General features: G+C 39.1%; 1 protein-coding gene across 12 annotated transcripts in view; it reads right to left on the reverse strand.

Moving 5' to 3' along the window:
• The window catches only part of ZRANB3 (zinc finger RANBP2-type containing 3), a 307,089-nt gene that overhangs the window by 159,045 nt on the left and 135,597 nt on the right, over positions 1-12,447 (reverse strand). For all 12 annotated transcript variants that reach the window (XM_063630970.1, XM_063630972.1, XM_063630968.1 and 9 more), the window contains one exon: positions 643-821. In XM_063630970.1, coding sequence (XP_063487040.1) covers positions 643-821 — 179 coding nt within the window. The remainder of the gene's footprint in view (positions 1-642; positions 822-12,447) is intronic.

Here is a 12,447-nt window from a genome sequence, read left to right on the forward strand (position 1 = left end):
ACATAATTTGTATGAATCACCTACACATTCCATGTAATAACTCATCAATACTCAAACTGATTGTCTTATTCTAACTGCTAGAAAGCAAAATGAGGAAAAAAATACTAACAACACTATAACAGATTTTAAAGTGAGAGCTTCAAATAAATACAAAGCAAATATTTTCAAGATATAAAATATTAAAATTATAAATTAGGAAAATCAAACTTACTAATGAGTCACGCACAAAACTTGCACATTAATTAACAAATTGGAAAGCAAAATCTACTAAAGTTGCTGATAATAAATGATCACAAAGCTTCAAGTCAATCAATGAAAAGTTGTGAGATTTATTTTTGAACCTTAAGATGGTTTCAAATATGTTTAAGGTATATATAAAGTAAATATACTACATATATCTTTAAAAGTATATGTATTTTACATTTACTTTAAAAATATACCATAAAGGAACTTAGAAATAAAATATACTGTTGGGTTTTAGATAAATAATTCTTATTTTAAAATGTAAAATAAAATTCTCCATACTACTTACTCCACTTCTAAATTATGATCTATAGGTGATATTGCATTCTAAAACATGAATATATACCAGGTACACACAAGGAAGACTTTTCTCCTTAAATATTAAATAGTTGTTCTTACCTAACATCAGTTTTATTCTGAATAACATTGATTTCTTCTGGACTTAGCTCTGGGATCCATTTCTCGATTTCTTCTGTCCAGGGGTACCTCAGAGACGAAGGGACCACTATTAACAGAGGCCATTCCTCTTTATAGAAGTAAGTAATTCCAATTGCCTGGATTGTCTTTCCTAGACCCATCTAAATTAAAAAATAAATAAATGTTAATTAATAATAAAGCCTAAAATATTTTAAAAGAAAATATTTATCAAACATTTTATTTAAGAGTATTATTAGTTGGGTGTGATGGCTCATAACTGTAATCCCAGCACTTTGGGAGGCTGACGTAGGTGGATTGCTTGAGCCAGGAGTTCGAGACCAGCCTGGCCAACATGGTGAAACCTTGTCTCTATAAAAAAAGGTATAAAAAATTAGCTGGGCGTGGTAGGACACACCTGTAGTTCCAGCTACTCAGAGGCTGAAGTGGGAGGATTGCTTGAACCCAGGAGGTTGATGCTACAGTGAGCCTAGACTGAACCACTACACTCCAGCCTGGGTAACAGAGTAAGGCTGTCTAAAAAAAAAATGTATTATCAAAATAATTTTCCAATGTAAAATTAGTTGGATTATACAGTTAATAAAAAGTTTGAGATTATAAGGACCTGTAAAATTCATTAAGCAAATCATATTATGTTCAAACTCTTCATGATTAAACTTAAAGAGAAAAAATTACTCCTAAGGTTAAGTATTAGTTATGTTGATTTTACATAATTAGTTTTATAAAATGTATGTAACCATTTATAGTCTCTCCTCTTAGACAATAGTAAATGTCTTAACAGCACAAAACCATGTTATTTCAAAACTAGAGTAAGTCCTGAATGACGCACATTTTACAAAACAAGCAGACATAGAGAAGTTAAATTATTTAAATCACAGCTGGCTGATGCAAAACTCGTATGAGATCCCAGGTCTCAGGTGTCTTCCCACTTGATTTGTATCCACACTGTCACAATGTCTGACTTCTAAGCTGTTCCAATTTAAATAGTAGTCACTTAGTGAATATTTATAGTGTTTTTGTTCAAAATAGCCAGAAACTGGATATAACTTAAATGTACTTCACCTGTGCATGAATAATCAAATGATGTCATATTCATACAATGGAGTACTATTCAGTAATAAAAAAAAGAATGAACTCATGCTCTACACAACGTGAATAGATCTAAAACGCATTTTGGTAAGCGAAAGAAGCCAGATTCAAAATCTACATACTATATGATTCCATTTATATGTCTCGTTCTGGAAAGTAAAACAAAAGGGAGCCATAGCAGATGTGTGGTTGCCAGGGCTGGAAGTGAGGGAGGGGAATAGCATGAGGGAACTTTTGGGAATGGAGTCGGTCTATACCTTGATGTTAGTGGCTGTTACATAACCGTATGCATTTTTTAGAACTCATAGAATTGTACACTAAAAATGGGTGAATTTACATAAAAGTGTGAATTATACCTCAATAATCCTTACTTTTTTAGTAGTTACTATGGCAAACAATGGGAAAGAGAGACTAAATGACAGGTCCTGTTTACCAGACTATACAAAGAGAAAAAAGAAAATGCAGAAACTGAAAACAAAGAGTTTAAAAATGAATTTTAAATGCTGAGCAAAACTAAAGAACTGGGAAAAGAGCAGATTTTGGACTTTAAGCAAGTTTCCATTGAGAAAACTTTATTATTTTGTTTATGTACTTTTCTTTTAACTGCTCCTGTTAACAACAAAAAAGCAATCTTAGAATTCATGCAAAGTTATATTTATACATTCGTTGGATAATAACTAGTATGTTTCCATGTCTTCAAAGCCCTCCAATTTTCATACCTGAAGCCACTCAAACATCACTGGATTCTGGGAACAACTTGGTTCCAATACAGCAGAACTTTAACAATCACAGATCTTTTTTTTTTTTTAAGGCGTAGTTTCACTCTTGTTGCCCAGGCTGGAGTGCAACAGCGCGATCTCGGCTCACAGCAACCTCCGCCTCTGGAGTAGCTGAGGTGGCATGTGCCACCACGCCTGGCTAATTTTATATTTTTAGTAGACACGGGGTTTCTCCATGTTGGTCAGGCTGGTCTCAAACTCCCAACCTCAGGTGATCCGCCCACCTCAGCCTCCCAAAGTGCTGGGATTGCAGGCCTGAGCCACCGTGCCCAGCCAACAATTACAGATCTTTACCTGGCTAGAGTTATTCAGTGTGCCACTTCTCGCCTCAACAACTCTGCCAAAAACAGACTTCCAGGAACTTAGGCTTGGCCCTGTTTTTTGTGTGTGGACAATACCACTAACTTTGTGCTATGGTTAGGGGTCTTTGGTTTTGTTTCCTGCCATAGTTTCATAACACATTTTCTTAATTTCAGTTTATCTGGAAATAGGATCTGTTTTCCTTCCCTGATTTTCTGGAAAGCAGAATTCTGTCTCTGCAACCCAGATTCTATCACTAGAACCTCAGCTTCTTGCTGCAAAGTTTACTTGGTGCCAGTCACCTGTCTATGTATACATTTGCACTTCATGTATGACTAACAGTGTTTTGTGTTGGCTTGCCAGACAACTCTCTCCCAAAGACCGCCACTCCTCAAAATTTCCTAATCTTGTCTACTGAGATCAGGTATGTAAGCCTTCAATAGGATACATAGAATTGGGACTTGAAACAATAGGTAGAATTAAAAAAACCAACAAAATTTCAGTTAGATAGAAAGAATAAGGTGAAGAGATACATTGTCCAACAGGGTAACTATAGTTAATAACAACATACTACATTCTTAAAAATTGCAAATAGAGTTGATTTTAAGTGTTCCCATCACAAAAAAGCATGTGAAGTAATGCATATGTTAATTAGCTCAATGTAGCCATTCTACAATGTATACATATTTCAAAACAACATAATGTACACCATAAATATATATAATTTTTGTCAAATATTTTTAAAGAAAAAATAAGAAAAATAAGTTTTAGGTTGATGACAGGCGAAGAAAAGGGAAACTAGCATAAGTATGGGTAAGAATAAGAAGAATCCTGATATGTTGGGAACTTAATTTGATTAGAAGTTGGAATATTTTTGTCTTCTAGTTCTCTAATTCTGTATTCTTGTATCAATTAAATCTACTAGAATTAACTCCAGATGTTATTTTTCAGTTCTAAAATGTCCATTAGAATCTGTTTTTGTTGTTGTTGTTCTAACATGTTAAAAATTCTTGGGGTTTTGTTTGTTTGCTTGTTTTTTTAGATAGGGTCTTGCTGTGGCTGGAGGGCAGTGGCGTAATCGGGGCTCACTGCAGCCTCGATCTGGGCTCAAGCAATCCTCCTAGCTCAGCCCCCTGGGTAGCCAGGACTCCAGGCATGTGCCACCAGGCCCAGCTATTTTTTTTGGTACTATTTGGCCAGGCTGGTCTTGAACTCCCGAGCTCAAGCGATCCACCTGCCTTAGCCTTCCAAAGTGCTGGGATTACAGGCGAGGGCCACCATGCCTGGCCTAATAGATTACATTCTATTAATTACATTTTTTACAATCTATTACATTCTTTTTAATAGATTACATTCTCCTTTGAAACGTCTTTTTGTCCACTTTTTTGCTGATTTTCTTGATGTTGTTGTTGTTTTATATTTGAGACAGTCTTGCTCTGTCACCAAGGGTGGAATGTAGTGGCATGAGCTTGGCTCACTGCAGCCACCTCTACCTTCTGGGTTCAAGTGATTCTCGTGCCTTAGCCTCCTGAGTACCTGGGGACTACAGGTGAGTGCCACCATGCCAGGCTAATTTTTGCTATTTTTAGTAGAGACAGGGTTATTTTTTTTTTTCTTGAAATGGAGTCTTGCTCTGTCACCCAGGCTGGAGTGCAGTGGCACGATCTCGGCTCATTGCAACGTCTGCCTCCTGGGTTCAAGAGATTCTCCTGCCTCAGCCTCCCAAGTAGCTGGGATTACAGTCGCATGCCACCACTCCCGGGTAACTTTCGTATTTTTAGTAGAGACGGGGTTTCGCCATGTTGGCCAGGCTGGTCTCAAACTCCTGACCTCAGGTGATCCACCCGCCTCGGCCTCCCAAAGTGCTTGGATTACAGGCATAAGCCACTGCGCCTTGCCAAGACAGGGTTTCGCCATGTTGACCAGGTTGTTCTCAAACTCTTGACCTCAAGTGATCTGCCTTCCTCGGCCTCCCAAAGTGCTGGGATTGCAGGTGTGTGCCACGGTGCCCAGCCAAAAATTAAGTTATTTTAAAGTCTCTCTCTGATAACAACATCTGATCTCGTGTGGGCTCTATTTCCTTTTCCTTTTGGTACCAGTTTTTCAGGATCCCTCATACTTTCTGATTTAACACCAGATATCATGAGTAAAAAATTCACAGAAGCTTTGGATAGTATTATCTTCTCCCAATAGGGGTTAGGTTAAGTTTTCTTAGGGAAGGCAAATTGAGTAACGGCAAATACCTCATTCCTTTTAAGACTTGGTTTTAGGCTTTTAAAGGGCAAGTTTACTCAGTGTTGCCCTTATTCCCAGCGCCTGTATTTATTATAGAAGATGGCCCTCCTGGGGGTCAACAGAAGCCAAGGCAAGATATTTGTAAACAATCTCTCACCTCAACAAGGCTCAACCCCATCTCTGTCTACTTAGTATCACAATACTGTCAAAATCTTGGCTTAGTTTTTATCTTCCCAACTCTATATTTCTTCTGGGTTTCTTGGGATCCCATTCTGTGCATGTATAGTTTAGGAAATAGCCGAAGACTTAAGGCTAATGTGTATGCAGATTTTCTTTATAATTCTCTCAAGTTTCCTCCTCTCTGAGATTTTTATCTTCGTATCTACATGCACAGTGCATAGTTTGGGAAGTAGACAGAATAGTCTCTGAGAGAAACAAGTAGAAGCAGCCTGTTTGACTTATGTTGCTTAAGGCTTAAAGAAGATAAATAATTGAATATTCAGTGATGAATTTAGGCAGCTGAAAAGGAAAAAACAAATTATGGGAGCTAATAATGTATTATTTTTGTCAGGTTTTCAAAATTCTAAACATTTTCTTCCTGTTCCCAGCTATCATATCATACTCTTTCCTAATAACCTAAAAAAGTACGACTGCCATTTAAGAACTATTAAACATAAAACATTAAGTACCAATTAAGAAATATGAAGTCATTTTAAAAAGAAAAAATAGTTTCTCAAGTCAAACAGTCTTCAGTATAACTCACGGAAGGATTGGTCTTACAAAGCTGATGTGTTGAATATAAGAATAAGCAATGGAAGCAAACAGAAGGATAAAATAAAGAGTCTCACTCCATTTTTTGATGTTTACATGCAAGCCCGCTTACCCTTCTGTCCCAATTGTGTACAAGCAAGCAGATACGAAAGTGTGGGTGCTATTTCCTTTGGCACTGGTGGGAAATACAAGCTATGCAAGCCCTGGCCCACATGGTAAGAACCCTCACCTTAACCCCACCCCATAAGCCCAATAACAGACTATGCCTGTCTCTTCTCCTTGTTTTTTTTTTTCAAGTCATTTTTGTATCTACTTAGGAGCCTGCCCTCCTCATCCCAGAAAGACTTGTTATGTCAGTAATAAACCCTTTCATACCCTCTTCATGTCTGGGTAGCATCATCAGCCTAGACATCCAAATGAAATTTTCAGTGGAAAGGTCCATTGCATCTCTTCAGGGTGACCAAGATAAAGGGAAAGCCATCTTTCAATATACGTTAATAAACTGGCATTGTGATTTTTATAAAAGAGTTTCCTTGAGCTTTGTTAGCTAGAGTAAACCATCTCAGGATTTGATCGACTTGCTACACTGAAAATAATAAATTTCTTGGTTGGGTACAGTAGCTCACATCTGTAATCCCAACATTTTGGGAGGCTGAGGCAGGAGGACTGCTTGAGGCCAGGCGTTCAAGACCAGTTTGGGCAACAGAGTGAGATTCTGTCTCTATAAAAAAATTTAGTAATTCCCAGGTGTGGTGGCATGTGCCTACAGTCCAACTAATGGGGAAGCTGAAGTAGGAGGACTGCTTGAGTCCAGAAGGTTGAAGTGGGCCATTACCACGTCACTGCACTCCAGCCTGGGTGACAGAATGAGATGCTGAAAAAAAAAAGGAAACAAAGAAAAGAAAGAAAAAGAAAAAAAAGAAAAGAAAAAAGAAAAGAACAGAAAAGAAAAGAAGAAAAGAGAAGAAAATTTCTTAATCTACCCATTTCCTAATCTACTTGAAGATCATACCCTATGGTATTAGGACTGACACTGACACTCAGTTTTTGTCCAGCTATCTTTCCTGGTAACAACCCCCAACTTCTTATTCAGCATCTCTTTAGTTTAAAGATTATGTAGTGAAATGACTAAAAGTGATTCTCAGAAATTAGAAAGATATTTATCAATACAAAGTGAAACATTTGGGTACTATTTTTCTTAGGTATTTGTTTTTGGTTGTTCATTTTTGGGCCATGGTAAAGTAGGAAATAAAGTTTGATGGAACAAACTAGAAAAATACATAGTTCTAAATTAGAAAATAAAAGTATATTGGCATAATCTCATATTCCCATTAAAGAAAGGAATAATACATAGAATGACTCAGTTCTAAATAAAATTTGAAAAGGACTACCTTTTAAAATAAACTTTTAAGGCCAGGCGCAGTTGCTCACACCTGTAATCCCAGCACTTTGGGAGGCTGAGGTGGGTGGATCACCTGAGGTCAGGAGTTTGAGACTAGCCTGGCCAAAATGATGAAACCCCGTCTCTACGAAAAATACAAAAAAAATTAGCCCGGCATAGTGGCGCACACCTGTAGTCCCAGCTACTCGGGAGACTGAGGCAGGAGAATTGCTTGAACAGGGGAGGCGGAGGTTGCAGTGAGCTGAGATCATGCGTTTGTACTCCAGCCCGGGCGACAAGAGTGAAACTCCATCTCAAAAATAAAGAAATGAATAAGTAGATAAAACAAAATAAACTTTGGCTGGGCGCGGTGGCTCATGCCTGTATCCCAGCACTTTGGGAGGCCGAGGTGGGCGGATCACGAGGTCAGGAGATCAAGACCATCCTGGCTAACATGGTGAAACCCCATCTCCCCTAAAAATACAAAAAATTAGCCAAGCGTGGTGGTGAGCGCCTGTAGTCCCAGCTACTTGGGAGGCTGAGGCAGAAGAATGGCATGAACCCAGGAGGCGGAGCTTGCAGTGAGCAGAGATTGTGCCACTGCACTCCTGCCTGGGTGACACAGTGAGACTCCGTCTCAAAAAAATAAAATAAAATAAAATAAAAAATAAACTTTTAAAACATGTACTTAGATTTTCAGTTTTTGTTTTTATTTTGAGACAGGCTCTCACTGTCACCCAGGTTGGAGTGCTGTGGCCTGGCCTGATCACAGCTCACTGCAACCTCAAACTCCTGGGCTCAAGCGGTTCTCCCACCTCAGCCTCCTGAGTAGCTGGGACTACAGGTGCACACCCCCATGCCTGTTTTTGTTTGTTTGTTTGTTTGTAGAGATGGGGGGTCTCACTTTGTTGTCCAGGCTTGTCTTGAACTCCTGGCTCAACCAATCCTCCTGCCTTGGCTTCCCAAAGTGCTGAGATTACCGGCATGAGTCACCACACTTGGCCAGATTCCAGTATTTTGAAAAGAATTGAAAATAGCATAGCATTCAATTATAAAAGCAACAACACACTTCAAGTAATTTAGGCATACAGGAATAACTACACTCAACATGTGGTTCAAAGCCCTGGGCTCTAACAACAATAGAATTTGTAAATGTGGAACTCTTCAGTGTTTCATCACCATTAAGGCTAAATCAATGATTAAAAATCAAAGTCTTGAATAAACAATAGTACAAATGTCCAGGTAGCTACATAAGAATTAAATAGAATACATTAACCTCAAGAACACATTTCATCAATGTTGTCAAAATTGTAAATCACCATTTTACTTATAATTTTAGGTTTCCTAAATGTTTTATTCTATGAAATTATTAAGAGCAATTAAATAACAATTATCCTGATACATAAAATTTCAGTTTCACTTTTTTATACTGTGATTACTTTTATAAAGCAATTTTTATTCCTATGTATTAAAAAATGCTCATTGATTGACAATTTTTTGAAACTCAAAACTTTTCCAGTTTTAATGTTATAAGCAGCTTGTTCCTTTGAAGGCAGAGATGTAGGTTTGTCTTTAAAATAGGTGGCCTGTTTGTTATAAAAGAGATTGCTTTGGAGGACACCTTTAGGTATGCTTTTAAAATCTTAGGATTTCAATTAAGAAAGAAAATCCACATAGAGAAATAGCAGACTGAAATACTATGTTCTGTTATTTATTATTAAGGGGGTATATATTTTAGCAGAACCACTTTCTTGTTCTTGTACATTGTTAGTGCTATTTCCAATAGAGAATTTTAGATGGTACACGTGAAGATTATTTGTTCTTAGAATTGTGTGTGTACGGCCGGGCACAGTGGCTCACGCCTGTAATCCCAGCACTTTGGGAGGCCAAGGCAGGTGGATCACAAGGTCAGGAGATGGAGACCATCCTGGCTAACACAGTGAAACCCTATCTCTACTTAAAATACAAACAATTAGCCGCGTATGGTGGCGGGCACCTGTAGTCCCAGCTACTCGGGAGGCTGAGGCAGGAGAATGGTGTGAACCCGGGAGGCGGAGCTTGCAGACTGCACTCCAGCCTGGGCGGCAGAGCAAGACTCCGTCTCAAAAAAAAAAAAAAAGAATAGTGTGTGTACATTTCAATTCTGTCTTCTTTTCTCATAAGGGACTAGGAAAAGAGAACAGACCATATGGGTATGCCCATAGCCCTGATCTTCTTCTTACTCAAGACAGAAGAGTCTACGCTTTGGGGACTGTGCTATCACTTTCCTGATGGTTGGCTGGTCCTTGTGTGCAGAAGCAGGCTTTCTCTTGAAGGAAATGCACTGGGAACAGCAGAAGGTAGAAAGGAGATGGGCCTTAGAGAGCAGCAGGATGAGAGAAGAAAAACTTATTTATCTAAAGAGAGGGCACTGAGTCGGGGATGGTGGCAGAACTTAAGTAGAGTTGTAGTCCAAAGCATGGCTTAGAGATGCCCATATTGGGACTAGAAAAAGAAAATCAGGGAGAAGGCTCTGGAATGGTCTGAGAGGCTGGATATAAGCAAATATATGCCCCTTTTTATTTTTTTTCCCAGACATGGGTCTCTCTGTGTTACTCAGGCTGGCCTCAAATTCCTGGGCTCAAGCAATCCTCTGGCCTCAGCCTCCAGAGTACCTAGGATTACAGGTGCACACCACTGTGCCCCACTTGAGCAAACGTGTTTTAAGAATAGACATTTCTAGTGGCAGTTAAATGTTATGCTTTTAATGTGGTATTTTTATCCTCCTCCAGTCTCTAGTAAAGTTTTATTCAAAGTCACAGCTTTACAAATGGAATAAAATGTCATCAACTGATAAATCTGAGTAAAGGGTATATGGATGATCTTTGTATTATTTATGTTCTTGAATCCTTCTGTAAATATGAAATGACTTTCAAGTAAAAAGATTTTAAAAAAAAGTTACAGCTCTACAACGTAGTAGCAGTTGTGCTTGGTGGAAGGAAAAGAGGGCTGTTCTACATTTCAAAAGTAGTAGATAAAAAGAAGTGATACTAATCTATACCAGACAGTGCCAAAAGAAGCAAAATTTCTAAATTCTTATTCATTTATTTGAGACAGGATCTCGCACTGTTGCTCAGGCTGGAGTGCAGTGGCATGATCATAGCTCACTGTAACCTCAAACTCCTGGCTCAAGTGATCTTCCTGCCTCAGCCTCCCAAGTAGCTGGGATTACAGGCAAGCATCACCTCACTCAGCTCATATTTAATCTTAAAGAGTCACAAGACAGTAAAAAATGAGATACTTAACTATAATGGGAACTGCTCACATGCATATGTATTATTCATTCAACAGTACCATTCCTCAGATAAAATTTGAAGTTCAGAAATAAATTTTCCATAATTTTTGTACGTTTTAAATCTGTTTTGTAAAATTAAAACCAAGTTAACAAACTTAATTAAGATTGTAGTCATTTTTTTCCACTTGCATCATAGTATAGAAGCCTCAGCAATTTCTTAAAATTGAGAGCCCAACGCAGCACAAAGAAAATAACTGCAAGTGCTTGGGCGGGGTAGGGAGAAAGAAAAGGAAAGGACAAAAAGAAATGGGGGGAAAAAGTCCAATCTCCCAGTTATGCTCTAAGTTCTTACAATCTATTATACCTAGGCATCATTTAGATACAAGTTAAAAATTCAGAATTCAGGGCAACACCTCAAATTCTGATTCAATAGAAATGGACTTTGAAAATAAAAATCCCTTTGGGAGGCTGGTATGTGAGGGTTGTCTGATGCCAGGAGTTTTGAGATCAGCCTGGGCAATATAGAGAGACCACATGTCTACAAAAAATACAAAAATTTGCTGATGTGCTGGCATGTGCCTGTAGTCCTAACTACTGGGGAGGCTGAGCTAGGAGGATTGCTTGAGGCCAGGACACTGCACTTCAGCCTGAGTGAAACAGCAAGACCTCGTCTCTAAAAATAACAAAGAAATGAAGGAAGGAGGGAAGGAGGGAGGGAGAGAGGGAAGGAAGGAAGGAAAGGAAGGAAGGAAGGAAGGAAGGCAGAAAGGCAGGAAGGCAGGAAGGCAGGCAGGCAGGCAGGCAGGCAGGAAGGAAGGAAGGAAGAAAGGAAGGAAGGATGGGGCAAGCAAAAATGATTCTTATGTGGATGACTCTCAGGTTGCATTTTGAGAATAACTACTACAATGATTAAACTTTGGGGAAAAAATCTTAGCTTTGCCTAATTTTTGGCCATTTCCTCATTAAGAGAAACAAAAAGATAAAAACACGAAAAACACTTCCATGATTTGATTCTTGAACTTTTAAATCATTTCTGGGGTATCTGGTTTCTTGACTGACCTTTAATTAAAATTCCAAGGCAGTATAAACATAGTGCTTTCTACCCTGCTATATAGTATGTAGAATAAATTTATCTAAAACAGAATTTGGGGCTAAGCACAGTGGCTCACGCCTGTAATCCCAGCACTTTGGGAGGCTGAGGTGGGTCGATAACTTGAGGTCAAGAGTTTAAGACTAGCCTGGCCAATATGGTGAAACCCCACCTTTACTAAAAATACAAAAATTAGGCCAGGTGTGGTGGCTCATGCCTGTAATCCTAGCTGCTCGGGAGGCTGAGGCAGGAAAAATCGCTTGAGCCCAGGAGGCGAAGGTTGTAGTGAGCCGAGATTGCACCACTGCTCTCCAGCCTAGGCTATGACAGAATGAGACCCTGTCACAAAAAAATAAATAAGGCCAGGCACGGTGGCTCATGCCTATAATCCCATCACTTTGGGAGGCCGAGGCGGGCGGATCATGAGGTCAGGAGATCGAGACCAGCCTGGCCAATATGGTGAAACCCCGTCTCTACTAAAAATACAAAAATTAGCCGGGCGTGGTGGCACACACCTGTAGTCCCAGTTACTCGGGAGGCTGAGGCAGAAGAATCACTTGAACCTGGGAGGCGGAGGTTGCAGTGAACTGAGATGGTGCCACTGCACTCCAGCCTGGGCAACAGAGACTCTGTCTCAAAAAATAAATAAATAAAATAAAACAAAAATAAATAATAAATAAATGAAAAATAAAACTACAAATACAAAAGTTAGCCAGGTGTGGTGGTGGGCAACTATAATTCCAGCTACTTGGGAGGCTGAGGCAGGGGAACTGCTTTAATCCAGGAGGCAGTGGTTGCAGTAAGCCAGGATTGCGCCACTGCACTCCAGCCTGGGTGACAGACCAAGACT

This window comes from Symphalangus syndactylus, chromosome 22 (genome assembly GCF_028878055.3).
Source record: "Symphalangus syndactylus isolate Jambi chromosome 22, NHGRI_mSymSyn1-v2.1_pri, whole genome shotgun sequence".
NCBI lineage: Eukaryota > Metazoa > Chordata > Mammalia > Primates > Hylobatidae > Symphalangus > Symphalangus syndactylus.